Below are 20,035 nucleotides of genomic sequence, written 5' to 3' on the forward strand. Positions count from 1 at the left end.
TGCTTTTCGAGATTTTGATCAGCATCAACCTTCTAAGTAGCGTAAGTAAGTCTTGAATAAACCGTTCAAAAATTTAAACGGTTTTACTCTAGTTCTGCCATAGATGTTTTCACATAAAATAAAACATCTTTCATGTGAACAGGGTACACATGCTGCTTTTTTTATTAATTTAATTTTTACAACATGTGTACATCTGTTGCACGTACTTCCTGTAAATCACATGGTTTCTATGAAAAATGCATCCCAAGTTTTTGAACATCCAGTTGACAAACAAACTTCTGGTGCAACCCATTTGTAAGTTTGGAACTTACAGTATAATATAGTTCCACTGTATAACAGAATTTTGGTTGATAAATTAAGGCACAACCCCCCCATCAATAAATTTCACATTTACAAAATATTGAAACAGCAACAATTGATAAATTTACATGAATGCCGTTTCTAGATGTACAGCTGTCTAATTTATAAGAAAAACTTATAACTTGTTATAACACATATTTTCAAAATCATGTTTAAAATAAAACTGCAGTGTAATCCAAATATTAAACTCTTCTGCAGCATATACACCATAAAAAATTATTATGGAATAGGAGGTTTCCCATTGGTTTGTTGTTTGGTGAATTGGCATAAACTGTCTTGGCTGTAGTGTAATCCAAAAACACAGAAACTAAGGCATGAACATAGCTGGAGCATTGTGTTGTTGGTTTTTAGGAGCAGGGCCAGATTTACATATAAGCTAAACAAGCTACAGCTTAGGGCCTCACTCCATCTTAAAAAAAATAATTTTTTTAATATTGTCACAGGTGAACTGTAAGAGAGAAGGGCCTCGTGCATGTTATAGCTTAGGGCCACAACAAGTTTAAATCCGGCCCTGTTTAGGAGCATCAGTGACAGACCATATTGCTTCATTGTGTACTATGTCTGTACAAGCGTGTGTTCACATGCCAATTTGCATGTTGTGCAGGCTGAAAAACATAAAATAATTCAGAGGGAGATCCTAACCCTTCAAATTGAGACCAACTAATTACACCCCAATTTGAAGACACCTTTAGAAATTACTCCAATCTATGACAGGACTCAACTCAGACCTTTCCAAATGAGTGGCAAGTGGTGAAATTACTGTACTATCATGGAAGACCTACAAAAGATTAAAGTTGCTCTTCCATGGAAACTTAATTATAATACATAACTATGTTAAACTTAATTTCAACAGATAACCATGTTAAAAATGACTTATACTGTTTCAGTTGTAGGCAAACTGAGGACTGTATTCTTTACGGTATGAATTTTTTTTTCAAAGTAAGACAGTATAGTTTTTTTTTATGGATGATTTTATGGATGACTTATACTGAGATGGGGTTTCGCTGCCATTCATTCTTAAATGGTATATAAAATTTATTAGTTAATAATTGTATGAGTATGAGTATTATTTTCATTTTACATTTTTATTATTTATTTGATTATTTATTTTTAGCCCAGTCATGAGTGGAGTGAGAAGTGCATATCTGCTAGTAGAATTACCAAAAGGTTGAAGAAAATTATTACACTAGAGATGAAATTGGAAGTGTTATAAAGATTTGATTCTGGAGAGAAGGCTGTGGATATAGGAAGAACCCTTGGTCTGATTTCACCATTGTGGGAAGAACCCTTCCCACAATGGTGAGATCTATTCAAAATCATGATGGAAATAAAATAAGGGAAGTGGCTAAATCTGCAGCGCCTTCAGATACTTTGATGCTGACCTGTGCGAGAAGTGCTATGATGATGAAAATGGAATCTTTTCTATCTACTTGGATACAAAATCAGGTTGCACAGAGAATACCATTGAGCAAAATAATAATACAGATGAAGGCAAACATTTATTTGTTGATTTTAAAAACAAGTTAACTTGCGATGATAGTGCATATTCTAGTGCTACCAATAAGGAAGAAAAGTTTTAAGCTAGTTGGGATTGGTTTGAGTGTTTTAAAGTTCATGCAAATCTACATAGCATTTCACTTAAGGGCAAAGCAGCTAGTGCAGATACTTCAGCTGCAGGGCATTTCTCCAAAGAGCTGAATGCAATAGTTTGTGAAGGTTGCTATGCTCTGAAACAAATCTTTAATGTGAATGAAACTTCCTTATTTTGGAAACATCCAGCAACTAAAACTTATATCACCAAAATGGAGAAATCTGCACCAGGACTTAAAACTAGTAAAGATAGACTTACTCTTCTTTTAGGTGGAATGCAGAGGGAGATTTTAAATTTAAATCTCTTCTTTTCTACCATTCTGAGAACCCCAGAGCTATGAAAAGCTATTCAGAGGATCAACAGGAAGTCGATCCTTTGAATAGCCTTGGAGAGTAAGCAAAAAAATCTGGATTACAACAGTTTTATTTAAAGACTGGGTTTTGACTGGTGCTATTCCTGAAATGAAAGCCTACTGCACTAATCAGAACTTAGACTTTAAGCCATTAATTCTGTTAGATCAGATAAGATCAGACATAGATCAGATACTTGTCAGAAAATGTAAAGTTTCTATTTTTGCTTCCTAATACCACTTCATTGATCCAGCCAATGGATTAGGGAGTAATTTCAACTTTTAAAAGTTATTTCCTCAGACATACATTTAAACAGCTTCTAAATGCTATTGATGGACAAGATAAGCCTACTATGTTGAAATTTTGGAACACATTTAACATACTGAATGCCATAAAAAATATTTCACTCATGGAATGAGATGATATCTTCATGTGTGGATGGAGTTTGGCACAAAATATGGCCAGAATGTGTGCACAAAGAGAAAGACAGCGATGGTGCCATTTTAGGGGTTGATGAATTGCCCATGGTTCATCAAGAAATAGCAAACTTAGCTAGAGAATCTAACTTTGAGGGAATGGACAAGAGATATAGATGATTTGTTCGTCTCACATAATTAATAAATGAGCAATGAAGAGTTAATACAACTGGATTTACAAGCAGTAACAAGCATTACAGTTTGGAAGAAATTCCTATGCAATCAACTTTAACTTGAAAATAAATTTCCAAAATCCTGAGTTTTGATCAACTAAGCTTTTGAGATTTTTACAAATGACAATCCTGAGAGGGAAAGAAGTTCAAAAGTAACATGGGTGATAGCACATGACATTAGTTGCTATACGGAAATTTACATACCCAAAAAAAAAAGTGGTGTTCAGCAGAATTTAGATAAATATTTGAAGCTAAAAGAACAAGGAGACATCTGAACCTCAAAGCATACAGATCCAGAGTCTGAGCAGATTAGTTCTTCATAAAATTGAGTTTCACATAATTTGTTTTTTTGTATTTATATGTTGAAAAGTAGAAGTTTTTTTTACTATATATTTCAGGTCATTATTTTTATAATTCAGAAGGAAACTAGGATTGATTAATTTAAAATTTCTTAGAATATTCTTTCTTGAAAATTTTAGTGCTGATACCTATCTTCGATATTTCAATGGTTTCTTATTTGAAAATTGTATTTCGATTTGCATCATTTCAGTTTGTATTGTGTTTTTTAAGGATGTAACTGTATATATATATATATATATATATATACACACATACATACATACATACATACACAGGGTGTTTCAAAAATGATGGTCAATAATTTAAAGGTGAAAAGTACAAACTAAAATAAGCAAAAAAGTTCCAGTGAACATCAGGCCGCAAATGAACCATTTTCAAGATAATGCACATTTTCTGTTAAGATCCGCCACTGACTATTGGAGCACTCTGGGAGGATAGTCTTTATTGCTGAGACCTTTTACACGCTGGATATGGTAGGGGTACAGTAATTGGTGATGTAAAATTCGCCACACACACTGCTATGACTCAGTACACATTCTTGCAGAGCAACCCTCCTTGTCGAAATTCCGGGATTTTGTTCTATTCTTTCTAACACCCTTTCCTCAACATCAGGTTTTGTGCTTCCGGGCCTACCTGCTCGTACTCCATGTGCGAAGTGCCCATGTTTCTAAGGCATTGATGTACCTTGATGAATATGCACCTGTTGGGCTGCCTTCAGCGGGGAAATGCTTCTTGGGACAAATGTGCAGCCTCGAGTGCACTGCCGTTGGCTTTACCATACTTAAAATGCATGTCCACATACTCTTCGTTGCTGTAACCTCTTTCCATGTTGACTATCCTTTGACAAGTACTAGTATGCCTGCTACAACTCAGAGCATTGAGAAAGGGGAAAGGGAGAGAATGAGCATAACCTAAACTAAACAAACAAGTCAGTGGTGGATCCCAACTAGAAATGTGCAATATCTCAAAAATGATTCACTTAAGGACCCATGTTTACTAAGCTTTTTTTTGCATATTGTAGTCTGAACAGTTCACCTTTAAATTATTGACCATCACTTTTGAAACACCCTGTATATGAACGCACCTAATATTTGAGGTTGTTCATAAGTCAAGAATAACTAACAGACTTACTGCTGCTTTCAGTTGAATGTGGATTGCTACTAATTTTAATTATGTTGATATAATGTGAGATTTTGCATTGATGAAACCTAAATAAAATAAAGATTCTAATGGGGAAATTAATTATTGAAATATGTGTATTGCACATTTATTCCTGATAATATATAATGCACATAAATTTTATTCATGTGATATAATATTAATACTAATGTTATATATGTATATATATATTTTTAAATGATGCTATGTTGCTTCATATATAATATATCATGTAGGTATATGATGCACTGTCAGCTGGTAAGCCAGTGAGGTCAAGAAAGGTAGGTGTCTGTGAAAAATAACTGCACCGAGCCTCATGGGATTTCACACTAGCTATGATGATGATACTGCACTGACTGTTTAGTCATTCCAAATATGATCTCCCTCTGAAGCTAGATTTACTGAAGTGCAGTGCATGGTTACTCCTGGTTCCCTGTTCAAGATGGGTCTGGATCAGTGCAATTACTGTTGGTCACATCAACTCCCCACTCTTAAACTTATTTTTTAGTGCCTTTAAAAATATGTGTACTGTTGCTTCAGACTAGCTAAATCTGGCATTATGCCTCTCTTGTCTATGTCCACACCAGAGGATCAACAAAGCGCTGCACAATTTTTATGATTCCTGAATGTCACACTCTGTGACATTTATTGGCAGTGGCTGCTGTATATAGGAAGAAGTGTTTGTCATATCTGATGGTTTGAGCAATTCAAAAATGGACAGACTGATGTCAGTGATGTGGAAAGGTCCAGTCAATTGAAAATGCGGAAAGGTCAGGGAATGACCACCGCATATCCGGGAGCAATATGGCCTTAGTTGCTAATGCTCCTAAAAACCAAATAACAAACAAACAAGCAACTCCAGACAACACCACTGCCATTCAAAACAACAGGTGAATGACAATCAAGGACATTGTAGCTGATATGAAAATTTCATATGAATTCATATATATCATTCATGAAGCCCTGCATTACACAAAGGTTGCAGTACAGTGGGTGCTGTGAAATCTCATTGAAGACCAGATAGTTACTTGTGCTGTATTCTACCTGGAATGTGTGCAGTTCTGTTGGCATGATCAGGATGAATTTTTGGATTTCATAGCAACAGGAATTGAAAACTGAGTCCACCATTCCACCTCAGAATGGAAGGTGCAGAGTATGGTGTGGAAACATCTGTCCTCCACCCCCCCCCCACCTATAGAATTCTGTTTGACTCTCTCTTCCCAAAAAGTCATGTTGATATGCCTATAATCCAGCAATTAGCAAAGGAATTATTTTTGCCAGTTTCCTGCCATCTGGGGAAAAAAAAAATTCTTATTTGTTGTCTTCTGTGGCACTCCTGCTTCATGGCAATGGCCTAGCTACACATATCTACTTCATTTTGAAAAAACTCAACTGGGGTGGGAAGTTCTTCAGCATTCATCATACAGTTTGACCTTGCTCCTAGCAGCTCCATCTGTTTGACTTGTTGAAGAAGAATGGCCTACATTTCACTGGCAACAACAAAGTGAAAACAGCCATTGATCAGTGGTTTTGTAGGCACATTCTGCAAGAGAGGTATTAAAATAATTATGAAATAATTGGACATCTCTCAACAAGCTTGGAGATTATGTTGAAAATGGGTTAGGAATGCATTCTTCACTTGTATATTCAGGCGCCTCCATAGCCAGGTGGGCAGGAGCGGCAGTGCATAGCACACACTTCTTTATTAGACCGGGGTTCGAGCCCATGACCACCAAATACGGAGGATGCAGAAAGGTCAGAGGAGGACCACCACATATCCCCGGAGCAATATGGCCTTAGTTGCTAATGCTCCTAAAAAAAAAAAAAAAAAACCCAAATAACTTGTATATTCTAAAATGTGAATAATTATGAAATATGTAAAATAAAAAAAAAACTTTTGGCAAAGACTTTTTGCCCTCTTATATATACTGAGTGATCACTGAATTATGACCACCCCTATGAAAACTGAATGCGACCCGTTGACTACATGAGGTACAAGAGTGCGGAGTTAGTCAACCTACGTAGCATAGATAAGGTGTCAGTGGTTCAGTAGGTAGTAAAATTCTCAGCGTGATGGGTAAAAGGAAGGATTTATCAGACTTTGATAAAGGACAGATTGTGGGTGCTTGACGAGCTAGTACCTCGGTTTCCCAAACAACTAAACTGGTAGGGTGTTCGAAAGCCGCCATAGTTAAAATGTACCAGGACTGTTGTCAAAATGGTCAAACAATGACCCGAAGGCAAATCTGCAAAGGTCAGCAAAAGGTTGATGTTAGAGGTGAGATAGGTCTGATGACTCATACAGGCAAACAGGCACAGCACTGTTGAAGAGTTGACTACCAATACAGCATGGGCTAACCCGAAACAATATCTGGCATGGCCATGCATTGCACGCTCGCATGTATGGGCTATACCAGCAGACAACCCCTACGGCATCCTCTCCTAACCAAGGTTCATCGGCGTAAAAGACTTGCTTGGTGCAAAGAGCATGCAAGTTGGACATTAGAGGACTGGAAGAAGGTGTGCTGGTCGGATGAGTCACATTATTTACTCCACACTATGGATGGTTGTGTATGGAGTTGGCATCAACAACATGAGGCTCTTGATCCATCATGCATGGTATCAAAAGTGCAGGCCGGTGGAGGCGGTTGAATGGTGTGGGACATGTTTCACTGGCAGGAACTTGGACTCCTGGTGCACGTGGAACAACGTATCAGTGGTCTCTGCTATTGTCAACTGCTTGCTGACTGTGTAAGAAAAAGTGTAACATGGCTGTGTACACCCAGCTATGGTACACTTTTTCCCAAATGGTGATGGTGTCTTCCAAGATGACAGTGCGCCGAGCCATTGGGCACTTGTTGTGCAGGAATGGTTTGAGGAATACAGTTCTGACTTCCAGCATATCAGTTGGCCTCCGAACTCCCCTGATATCAATTCCATAGAGCAATTGTGGGACACCATGGAAAGGCATATCAGGCATCTGGATACACCAGTCACCTCCATACCTGCATTGCTGACTGCATTACACACAGCTTGGTTGGCCATACCTCCTGAACGCTTCCGACACCTTGTTGAATCAATGCCACATCAGATAGCTGCTGTACTGAGGGCAAGAGGAGGACTGAGGGTAAAAGGAGGATCACTGAATTATGACCCACTGATCATAATTCAGTGATCACTCAGTGTATATTGTAATTCATTCAGGGATGGTTGGAGCACAGTTATTCCCAGATGCTAATTTCCTCTCTGCTGTAATTGGAAAATAAAGAGAACATATATAGAAAAATTATTTATATAGCTTCATTTCTTTTTAATTTTTATTTTCTGGAACATGATTTTACTATGGAATAGAGTCCTTTAGAAAGTTGTAAAATATATTTTACAACTTTCTAATATGGTAAACTCCTTTTATACACTTTTGCTTTTAATACCCTTTTCTTCTGGTTCTATAGTCAATTCTGTGAAGTGGCATGCATTTTTTAGCAGCTATAGCACTCCTGTTTAAATGCTTTCCTGCTTGTATCACTTTTTTTTAAGGATTTTATCCAAGGTTTTATGACAATTTTATCCAGTGTTAAACCCAGATAAACCCTCCTTCTTCTTGATTTTTAGCTTTAAGAAAGGGATAATAAATGATAAATTCTAGAAATTTTTAATTGTGCAGCTTTGTTTACTTCACAAAAATCATTCTTTATTCATTACTTTATTCTATGTAGATGACATTTTTTCATATTTAACTTGAAGGTAGATAGGCCACACTTTACAACTTCGTGTACTCACTATTACATTTAAATATTCTCCTCAGCCTTTTTAAATTCAACATTATTTGTTCACTTTCCTTTTTAATGCAGTAATTAATGTCTTTTGTGTTTATGTGTGTTCAGTATGTCATCAGTAAAGTTTGTTAATGTTAGCATTATTATTATAATTACTATATTAATACTACTTTATCACATTTATGCAGTAATATTCAAGGTATGTTTAGTTTAATTTAATAAAATCTTTTTAAAAATTTTCATTCTTTTTAAGCAAAAAAAAAAAAGTTGAAGGTGTCAAAAAAGCAAGTATGGTACATTAAGTGTCCAGGTTTTCAACTTAATACAAACTACTGTATCATAAACTCAGAAAAAAAAAAAAAACACTAAATATCACTGTTGTCTAACAAAATATTGATGAAAAATAGCCTCCCAAAAGGGGTGGGGGGGATCCCCATCCTTTTTGTATATATTTTCTTCTATTAAAACATATTTAATTTATTCCTTAACTTGTTTTAATAGAGAATACATATGTAAAGTGATGACAACTACACTCCACGAATTGGAAACAAGTAGAACTTTTGGATATCTTATAGATACTGTGATGCAAGAAGATGAACAAAGCAAAGCTTTAGGAATAGCTTATGAAGAGTAAGATTATGTTTCATATATGTTATCTTTTGATTACTAGTATTATTTTTTTATCTTATTTTCTAGTAACTATATTGTTAGTGTTTGCTGGTCATGAGTGCACCACAGAAACAGAGAAAGTAATGTTCATTAACAAATGAAACTAATATTAAGCATATCATGAAATCAGTGGGCAAATTTTTACATTTTGAAGATACATATACTAAGTATCTGGCATAGGGCCTTAAATGATGCTAACTCCATCTAGAATATAAGGAATAACTTTTTTCTTTGTTTCCAATCAAAGGAAAAAAATAATAAAATCCAAATCCAATCAAGGAATTTTCAGTAAGATTCTAAGGACATAGCTTGATTGAAAATGTATCTTCCATAGTACAACTTAATCATTAAAATATCAATAAACACATCACATTTATCATCTATTAGTACTATCATCATTTAAAGGAGTGCTACTATAAATCAACTCAGTACACATATATATATAATAAAATTATCCTTACATATACTTATCCTTAAATACTTTATAGTAGTAGTGAAAAATGATGCAAGAAAACAAGCTGATATATAGCATCAGCCAAAAAAAAAACAAAAAAAAAAAAAAAACCCTACACACTTCATCCATCCAGACCCTCCAAGACCTAGTTCATTTACCTAGTTCTTCCTTGAATTTATTCAAACCATCCACTTCCACAACAACAGAGGGAAGCCTGTTGCAATACTCAACTGCCCACTGGTTGAAGGCAAACTTCCATACAGCTATCTTGCAACCATTCTTCCTCAACTTAAATTTATGACCCCTTCATGTATGCAGTCTCAGTGAGCATTAGCATTAGTAGAGGCATATGATGCAAGAAAGCAAGCTTATGCAACATCAGCCAAAAAAAAAAAAAAAAAAAAAACACATTCCCATTTCACCCCTCCGTTCGTTCCAAGTACCTGTCCAGCTCAGCCTTAAATTTATTTAGGCTATCAACTTCCACAACAAAGGATGGAAGTCTGTTCCACCAACCAACCACACGCTGGCTAAAGGCAAACTTCCACACATCTATCCTACATCTTTCCTCAATTTGAATTTATGCCCTCTCAAATGATTATTCTGAGCAAGAGGGAGGATTCCATCAGCATTGAGTATGCTCAAACCATTCAAGGCTTTATACATCTCAATCAGATCACCTCACAGGTTCCTAGTCTCCAGACACTGTAATTTGCAAAATTTAAGCCTTTCTTCATAAGAGCAACCCTTTGTTCCAATCACTAATCTTGTTGCCCTTCTCTGTACTCATTCCAACAGCTCTACGTCCTTCTTAAAATGAGGCCTCCAGACTTGTATACAGTACTCAAGGTGTGGCCTGACCATTGCCTTTATACAGTATAAGGGAATAATCACCTCCTTATCCCTGCTAGAAAAATTCCTGTATATCATTGACAAGACACTATGAGCTACTCTTGCAGACCATCTGCACTGATCAGAAAACTCCATATCTGCCTACACAATTATCCTCAGGTCCTTTTAGTTCTCTACCACTGTCAGTATAGTACCACAGAGTTGATACGTCACTCTGGGATTACTGCTTCCCATATGTAGTATTTACATTTGTCAATGTTAAACTTCATTTGCCACCTCTCAGCCCATCTGCTCAACTTTTATAGATCCTGTTGCAGCAGCGTACTGTCATTAGTGTCCTTAACAACCCTGCCAACCTTTGTATCATCTGCAAACTTGGACATTAAGCTTGATATACCATCATCAATATCGTTTATAAATACAGAAAACAACAATGGACCTAATACTGAAGAGACTCCACTAATAACATTAGTCCACGATGAGCAGTGTCCATTGATTACCACTCTCTGTCTTCTCCCATTCAACCATCCCTTTATCCATAGCAGCAATTTGCCTCCAATGCCACACTGCTCCAATTTTTGCAGCAGTCTTCCATGTGCAACAGTATCAAGCCTTTCTAAGATCCAAATATATGATATCAAAGTTATTCCCTGCATCCAGTTCTTTTGTGACCACATCATAGTATCCAATCAAATTGGTCAGGAAAGACTTTCCCTTAACAAAACATGCTGTGTCTCAGCTATAACTGAAGTCTTGTCTAGATGATCCTGCAGTGCTTCTTTAACCAGTGCCTCCATTAATTTTCCTGGAACAGAAGTTAAACTAACAAGTCTATAATTACTTGTGTTGCCCTTTGATCCTCCTTTGTGAATTGGGGTCACATTTGCCCATCTCCAGTCCATGGGTAACTCCTCTGAGTCCAAAGAAGCTCTCATAATTACGGCTAAGGGTTTGCTTACTTCCTTTGCTGCCTCCTTTAATATAACTGGATAGATCCTGTCCACCCTGGTTTTTTATGTTTATCTTCAACAATTTCTCCTCCACTTTCCTCTCAGTTATTACAAAATCATCCAGCTCACTGCCACAGTTTAACTCACCTTTGGCATTCCCCTCCCTGAATAACTCCTCATGGGTGAATGTAGATGCAAAATACTCATTTAGTTTGTTAGCCACCTGAGCAGGATCATCAAAAGTTGAACCATCAATATCCAGTGGACCAATCTGATTCATCACTTTCATTCTAGAGTTTACATAGGTAAAGAACTCTTTTCTATTTTTCTTTGCATGCTTTGCCAAGGATTTCTCATAATCTGCCTTTGCTTGCCTAATCTCCTTTGTAACTTGGTTACAGACCAGCTTATATCTATCATAGGCTTCCAAGTCATCCATTAATTTATATGTATCCCATGCATTTTTCTTCTCTGCCACATGTCTGATTAGTTCATCTGACATCCATTTAGGCCTAAACCTTGAGCAATATTTCTTAGTTGGTATGTAAAGCCTAGTAGCTTCCAAGATAATTTCTTTGAATGCTTCCCATTTTGAATTTGTTGTTGGTAACATCATTAATTTGTCCCACCGTATAGAATTTAAATACTGTCTCAGGCCACCATAGTCACCTTTACGAAAGCAAAAACCCTTCCATTTACCCCTGATGGTAGTTATCTCTTTGAGTAAATCCCACTTCAGCACACTGTGATCAGTGCCACCTAGTGGTTCCTTTATCTGCAGATTTTTAACGCATGAAGAATCATTACTGATAATCAAATCAAGTATTTCTCCCTCTAGTTGCCTCCTGAACATGCTGATGTAGAAAACAGTCATGCAATAAATCCACAATATCCCTGCTAGTGTGTGAGTGACCAACCCACAAATTCCAGTCAATATCTGGGAAATTAAAATCCCCCATTATAAGACTCTCTGATTTACTGGCCCACTCTATTTCCCTGTGCAGTTCCTTATTATACTCCTCAGAGTCATTAGGCCTATAACACACTCCTACTCTCAATTTTGATCTCCCAATGCTTATGTCACACCAAACTGACTCGACACTGCACTGTCCAGTGATGTCAATTGGCTTCACTTCCTTGGATATTATGTGTTTCTTAACTAATAGTATAACCCCTCCTCCCTTCCTATCTTGTCTATCCTTCCTGTACACATTGTACTCCCCAAATTCCAGTTCTGCATTCCTTATATCTGTGTGACACCATGTCTCTGATATCCCAACAATATCTGCCTTTGATGTTTTTAGCAATACCTCAAATTCATCAAATTTATTTACCAAACTCCTAGCATTGGTATACATGCACCTGTTCCTATTCTTAGCTACCCTAACACAACCCATGTGTTTACTTTTACCGCAGTGACTCCCAGCAGTCTCTGAAATACCCTGCATCTTGTTTTCCAGGCTGCTACTCATTCCAATAGAAGCAGTGCAAGAATCACTTTCACCTCTGCCAGTGGTTACCATTAATCTATTAGTCCTTGTATCCCCCCAAGCTAGCAGTTTTCGGACCCACCTAACACTGCCTCGATAGCATCAGCAAATATTCTTGCACCCTTTCTATTTAAGTGTATCCCATCCCTGTAGAAGCAGTCTCTCCTGTTAACAAGTACAGACCAGGCCGAAAAAAATTCTACCCCTTGAGCCTTGCACAGTCTTTCCAAGGCCGAATTGATCAACAAGGCTCTCATCATATACTCCCTCCTATTGTGTCTGGGCAGAATTACAGACACTTTCAATTTCAACCCTACATTATGGCTTTTTTTCAACAGTGACCTGTACTTGTTAAGTAATTCTGCTGGTCTCCTACTCTTAATATCATTAGTGCCAACATGTACAACAATATCACCCTTTGTACCCTTAAAAGATGATATCTGCTCTACAACGTCATCAACTTTTGCTCCTGGCAGACATACCCCGGTCCTATTCCACCTATCCTTTTTACAATGCATGTTTCCCGTTTCCCTGACAATAGAGTCACCAACAACTACTAGTTCCTGTGGGACCAGTGCATTTTGCCTTTTGGGTTGCCGCTGTGTTGCGTGATGATCAATTGCAAGCTCTGGTGTTGATGTGGGCAGCTGAGAGCTTGATGGGCCCCTCAATTTAGATCCTTCAAGGGCATCCACCCTATCCTTCAAGCTCTCGGCATAAAAATGCTGAGTTGTCGCCTCATTTCCTCACATACATCACGTGCACACAAAGACATCCTCCTTAGCAATATCATGTCCCATACCTGATTGCTCCACAAACATCAAGCAAGCAGTGCATTTTAAAAGGCTGTGATTCAGAGGGCAACTGCCCCCCTCAGTTTTCTCCTGAGCCACAGCATTCCATTTAGCTTGAGCCTTTTTCTTTGCTGCTCTGGTCTGAGTCATGATTCCAATTCAATTTCAATAAAATTTCAATTTGAGTACAAAATTATAACCCTAAACTTGTATCCCAATGCAGTTGTAACACTATATATCTATATATATTTTTTAAGTGTCAAGTATTATCCTCGAGTTTCTTTATATAAGTTCTGTATCAAGTTATGTATTGATTAATTATTTTGCATTCGTAAGATCTCTATATGTATTTAATTAAAGTACAACTTAATTGACAATGAAGTTCAACAAGAATAATAAATTACTGATTAATTTATAATATTATATACTATACTATACTAAGCTAATGCTATCTAGTTCGGGATATAACGTATTGTATAACAATGGTGGCAAGTTACGAATGGTAATTCTACGGACACTTAAATATTAATTAACTTCCAAAATCTCGCTGTCTCAATTCAGAATAAATCAAGGATCTTGCCTAGGTCCATAAGCTACTTACAGAAAATAATTTAATATAACAATTGGTCAATAAAGCAGCTAACTATAGCTAAAAAACGTCCAGTTCGCCAGCTCTGCAAAATTTGTAAAACACGTGGATTGGATACCCTTACCGATACTAAGTAATAACCTACAAAATCTCTATCTACGTTAAAATTTAAACTAAGTATTGTAACTAGGAATATAGAGCTACTCTAGAAAATAAGTTAATATTCCAATTCAAGCCAATTTAAGTTAATGAAACAGAAAAAACTTCTCTATGTTCCTCAGCCATAAAAACTTCGCCTGCACAAGGTTACTCTCCCCCAACACCCGAGAAGACCATTAACATTCAGCTTACTCAATCCATTCAAGGCCTTAAATGCCTCAATTAGATCACCTTGCAGGTGCCTGGTCTTGAGACACTGAAATTTTCAGAACTGAAGCCTTTCTAGGTAAGAGCACTCTTTTGTTCCCTTCACCAATCTTGTTGCTCTTCTCTGCACCCATTTACAGATCTACATCCTTCCTAAAGTCCTCTGTTTCCTAAAGTCTTCCTAAAGTCCACCAGACCTGTATACAGTACTCAAGATGCAACCTAACCATGGCCTTATCTCCGCTAGCAAAGTTTTTGTATATCATTGACAAAACCTGATGAGCTATCCTGGCAGCATGTCTGCACTGTTCGGAGAATTTCATATTTATTTATATAGAGACTTCTCACCCACATGGCACACAGACCCTAAATAATGGTGAGAATGCTGAGAGTTATAGAATCAATACAAAACTAGAATTAACATATATACAGAATTTAGATTAAGAAAACAGAGTAAGGAGAAAATTCTTATACATAGATAGATTAAGTGTAAAATCAATGTTGTAATTATTCAATACCTGAAGGAAATGAAATAGAGGACTACCAAGTAAGTGTTTAGTAATTTCTTACTGGACAATTATCCCAAGGTCTTTTTCATTTTCCACTACCCAGAGTGCAGTATGACACAGTTGATAAGTTACTCCAGGATTATTGCTACTCATATGCAGTATCTTGCATTTTAGCATTAGTTGAGGCATATGATGAAAGAGTGCAAGCTTATATAGCCCAAAAAAAAAAAACCCCTTCCCATTTCACCCATCCAGTCACTTGTTTATTTCAGCCTTAAATTTATTTAACCTATCAACTTCGATTGATATTTCTTAGATGGAAGTCTGTTCCAGCAGTGGTGCCTCCGTAGCCAGGTGGGCAGGAGCAGTAGTGCGTAGCACCTGCTTCTTGATTAGACCGGGGTTCGAGCCCGTGACCACCAAATATGGAGGATGTGGAAAGGTCAGGGAATGACCACCGCATATCCCTGGAGCAATATGGCCTTAGTTGTTAATGCTCCTATAAACCAAATAACAACAACATCTGTTCCAGCAATCAACTTGCTGCTGGCTAAAGGCAAATTTCTGCTCATCTATTCTACAATTGTCTTTCATTTTGGTAGGTGTTTCCATTATTTTATCCAACACGTGTACATTGACAGAAATTATACGCCACCCATTGGAAAGGACAATCCTAGTCACTGAAATGGTCAAGAGCTGATTGTACAAGAAGCAGAGCAATCTGATTTCCTTAGCTGACAAATTAACCACAGATATTAGTTTTGTTTGCTTACTCATGTATAAGATGCCTGATTAGGAACTCATAACAGTTTTGTTAATATTAGATGTGCTGCCATAATTAGGAACAACATTTGCTTTAGCAGTGTAGTTATCTATGTCACATGGTCCTGTGATAGAGATAGGTACAGTAATTTTCCTTTTGAATCATGACACCTCTGTTAGCTAGGGAAATTAGAATGCTCTACGCTTTATGACACATTCTACAGGAAAGAAGAACAAATGACTTTAGTATTAGTCATGGCAAATGATTCAAGGAAGTGACTTTATACAGCATCAACCAAAAAAAAAAAAAAACATAACCTCATCTGTCTGTTCCCTCTAATAATTTGCATCATTTTTCTTTAAATTTATTCAAAATTACCCACTTCCACAATGTCCATTGTGACTTTGTTTTACTCAGTCCATTTAAAGCCTTTGTTCCCAACCATTGTGAATTTGTTTTGGGATTGATTTTTTGGGATACAAGACAAAAGGTTGTAGAGAAGTATTATCACAGAAGAATGGGTAGCTGAAAGCTACTCAAAACCTGATGATATTTCTTAGAATACAATTCTTAGTATATATTCTAGTTATTTGGTTTTGGTTTTTTTTTTTAGGAGCATTAGCAACTAAGGCCATATTGCTCCGGGATAAGCGGTGGTCATTCCCTGACCTTTCCGCATCCTCCATATTTGGTGGTGACGGGCTCGAACCCCGGTCTAATCAAGAAGCGTGTGCTAACGCACCGCTGCTCCCTCCCACCTGGCTACGGAGGCGCCTAAATATTCTAGTAAACAAGCAACATTTACTTCTCTAACTAAACAAAAAGTTTGTTTCTTCACATGTTCAGTTTATAATTAAAAAAATCCTGTTAGAAAATTTAAAATAGCACTCAAGTACATTCACATTCATGTCATAATTATATTCATTTTAATATAGTTGTGCATTTTATTCATGATGGTGTTATTAATTGTAGATTAGATGTTGGAATGACTGAGACTAGGAACTTACTGTTTGTTTATCCATATATCAGATGTCTAATTAGGAATGCATGCCAGTTTTGTTAAATATCTCTGTTATACCAGATGTAGTATCATGATCAAAAATCACCACATGCTGGATCATGATACCAGAAGTTAGTTTATTAAGTAAGAAGTTTTTTAATTATGGTTCCCTGATACCTTTATCTGGTGCTCCATAACTAGTGAAGTTAATTAAGTGAAATAACTAGATTATATGGTTGATCTCATTTTGAATAAATGGCTAACGAGAACCACGGGAAACTTTGGTAAACTTACCAGGCAAACTCGTTTCCTGCTGCCACAGTTTCTCCCTGCATTCTCAGTAAACAGATGGTGCATGTTATTGGTAGTTGCAGTAGAAGTTGATAATGATGTATTGATTATTTTTTTCTCATTATTAAGCAGATTATTGGAGTTTATGAGTGGGCTGAAATTTACTTACGGGTACACCCTCCAGACTGCCTCAGTCTTAGATTGTTTATCCCCCTTCCTGCTGTTTTAAAATAGGAAAACAACTTCTACAGATGGTGTGTTTTATCGGTAGTGGCAGTAGAAGTTGTTTTCCTATTTTAAAACAGCAGGAAGGGGGAATAAACACCTAAGACTGAGGCAGTCTGGAGGGTGCCCATAAGTAAATTTCAGCAGCAAAGGCATTACACTCATGAACTCCAATAATCTGCTTTTAATAATGAAAAAAAAACTAATCAGTACATCGTTATTGACTTAAACTGCCACTACCGATAACACACCATCTGTTTACTGAGAATGCAGGGAGAAACTGTGGTAGCAGGAAACGACTTTGCCTGGTAAGTTTATTGAAGTTTCTTATGGTTCTTGTGTTGCCTTTCTTTACCTTCATTGAATAAATTTGGCAGAGTGTGCCTCATGTTACAGATGGTAATTTTTGCTTAATTGAATGTTGCCACGAAGTTTGAAAGATTTCAGTGTAATATTGGGAAATTTGACTTCATAATAGACTCACCTGATAATTCAGTATTCTTTGGCACAAAGAACGTTGAATTTATTAAGGTGGTATCAGACGATGCCAGCATACTGGCCAAAAGTATTAAGCTTTCAGTTAATATTAAGTTATATTTGCCATATAATTTGTACATAATAAAAATAAGCATTCTCTACTTTATTCCTAGAGAACTAAAATTGAAAAAAAAAATTCAAGAGCTTCATGAAAAGATTGCTACAGTAAAAACTGAAACAAAGGAACTAGTAGATGAAATGGATGCCGAAATACTTAACTTGAAAGAGCAGGTACAAAAGTCTAAAGCTAGAACTCAAATGGAAATAAGTTATATTACAAAGCGTACTTCAAATGACGTTGTTCAAACCAATAAATTATGTTTTGACAGAGAAGCTGATCTTAGAAAAGTATTACAGGTAAGAAACAAAATAAGGTCATGATATAGTATTTTGTTTCATGTGTGGCCCATTACCAAAATGCATTCTTTTCAGGTTGAATGCATAGCTCTCTATAATGCTGTGGAAGGACATGTTTTGCATGGTTGGCATGCTCTTCTAGTCAGGTGCACTTTCAGTTTTCTGTAGGATTGACTTACCTAAGCCTACAGGGTGACAACAGCTACCTCACAAACTATGTTCCTAGTATCCAAAAAAGTGTGTGTGTGTGTGGGGGGGGGGAGAAAATAGAGTAAATTGCTTTCAGGTGTTTGATCTCTCTCTCTCTCTCTCTCTCTCTCCCCCCCCCTCCCTCCCCTTGAAATCTGATTTTTGTGTTAACTTTGCTGCTGTTCTGGTGAATTTCTCTTCCTAGTGGTAGGGAAGAATGATGTGTGCCTAGGAGGTTAAGTTTTTTTGTGATGGGTAAAGCCCCAAATTGGTCCGTGACCATCATGTAATGTTTTATGAATGATTTATAATGCTATTTATGAGTAGTAGCTGCTCAACATATTGAAGCTCCCTTTTCAATGTCTTTGTAGACCATTCCATCAGGCACTGTCAAGGTTCTCAAAATCTATAGGCTACATGCTGAAAAGGAACTCCAGTATGTCAGCAGATATTGTTCAGACCTCATTGGCATCATTGTGATCAAACTCTGTATGGCCCCTCTTTTGCTTAGAAAGTCAAGGGCTATATTTGGATTTAAAATTTTTATCCTATGGGGTTTTAGTCATAAATTCTTTTATTTGATTTTTTTCAGAAAGATTTATTGAGCCATCCCAAATTTTATTTAAATTGAACATTTCTTTCAAAAATAGCTATTATTTATTTTTTTCATAGGTATCACATACAAGGTGGCTCTTAAATAACAAGACTGTTGCAATAAAATAAATATAATGAAATATTTTGTGTGACTGTTTCAAATATTTTATAATGAAATATCCCCTTCAAAATGATTGCCTCAGGCTTGCATACACTGTTCCATACTTTTTTTTTCAAGAACAGAAACATTTCTGGAAGTCATCTTCTGTAAGCCCTTTTAACACTTTGATCTTTTTTTTTCTGAATGTCATCAGTGAACTAAAAATGGGTTCCCTTAAGTACACTTTTCAGTTTAGGGAAGAGAAAAAAGTCACAAAGGGTAAGGTCTGATGAGTAGGGTGCATGTTAACACACAAGGATTTGTTTTTTGGCCAGAAACTGCCAAAGAGAGAGTGCATTGTGTTCTGGAGCATTCAACCATCCTTTCATAATTCATCCTTGTCTGTCAGAACTTCAATGTAGTATGTTTGATTGACAGCTTGATTTGGTGAGACATATTCAGCCATAATAATCCCTTTAATATCAAAGAAAACAAGAAGCATGGTGGTTTTCATTTTTGATTTTGACATGCTTGCTTTTTTTTGGTCTTTTAGATTGTTTTGTCTTCTATTGCACTGACTGTCTTTTAGTTTTATGGGTCATACTGGAACAGCCAACTTAATTACAGTACTCAGAATGTTTGGACTTTCTTTAAAACATCTTCTCAAACTTGGAGTCTTCTCATTCTTTGATCTTCATTCAAAATTTTTGGCACAATCTTGGCACGCTTTTCTCATGTCTAAATTTTAAAATTTGTCTGACTGTTTAAATGACAATCATTTCTAATTAGAATCCTTACATGGTCCACATTTTCATCAGTTTTCATGGATTGCGAACAGCCTGGTAATTCATTGTCTTCCACATTCACTCTTCCTTCTAAAAATCTTTTATGCCATTCAAAAATGCGATATCTTAACAACATAGTATCTTCCCCGTAAACTTGATGTAACAACTCATAATTTTCGGTTGGTGTTTTCTTTAGTTTTGTTAAAAAATTTGAGGTTGATTAGTTGTTCAATTCTTTTGTCTGTCATTTTTTTGGCCAACTGCAGAAACATAAGGT

At 36.6% G+C, this 20,035-nt stretch overlaps 1 protein-coding gene across 1 annotated transcript in view; it reads left to right on the forward strand.

The window, feature by feature from the left end:
* LOC150084260 (dynein regulatory complex protein 9-like) overlaps positions 1-20,035 on the forward strand; it is a 95,115-nt gene that overhangs the window by 45,206 nt on the left and 29,874 nt on the right. The window contains exons 5-6 of the mRNA XM_090376167.1: positions 8,746-8,874; positions 17,847-18,090. Coding sequence (XP_090232293.1) covers positions 8,746-8,874; positions 17,847-18,090 — 373 coding nt within the window. The remainder of the gene's footprint in view (positions 1-8,745; positions 8,875-17,846; positions 18,091-20,035) is intronic.

Source organism: Mastigoproctus giganteus, chromosome 6 (genome assembly GCF_048544385.1).
Source record: "Mastigoproctus giganteus isolate SK-2022 chromosome 6, ASM4854438v1, whole genome shotgun sequence".
NCBI lineage: Eukaryota > Metazoa > Arthropoda > Arachnida > Uropygi > Thelyphonidae > Mastigoproctus > Mastigoproctus giganteus.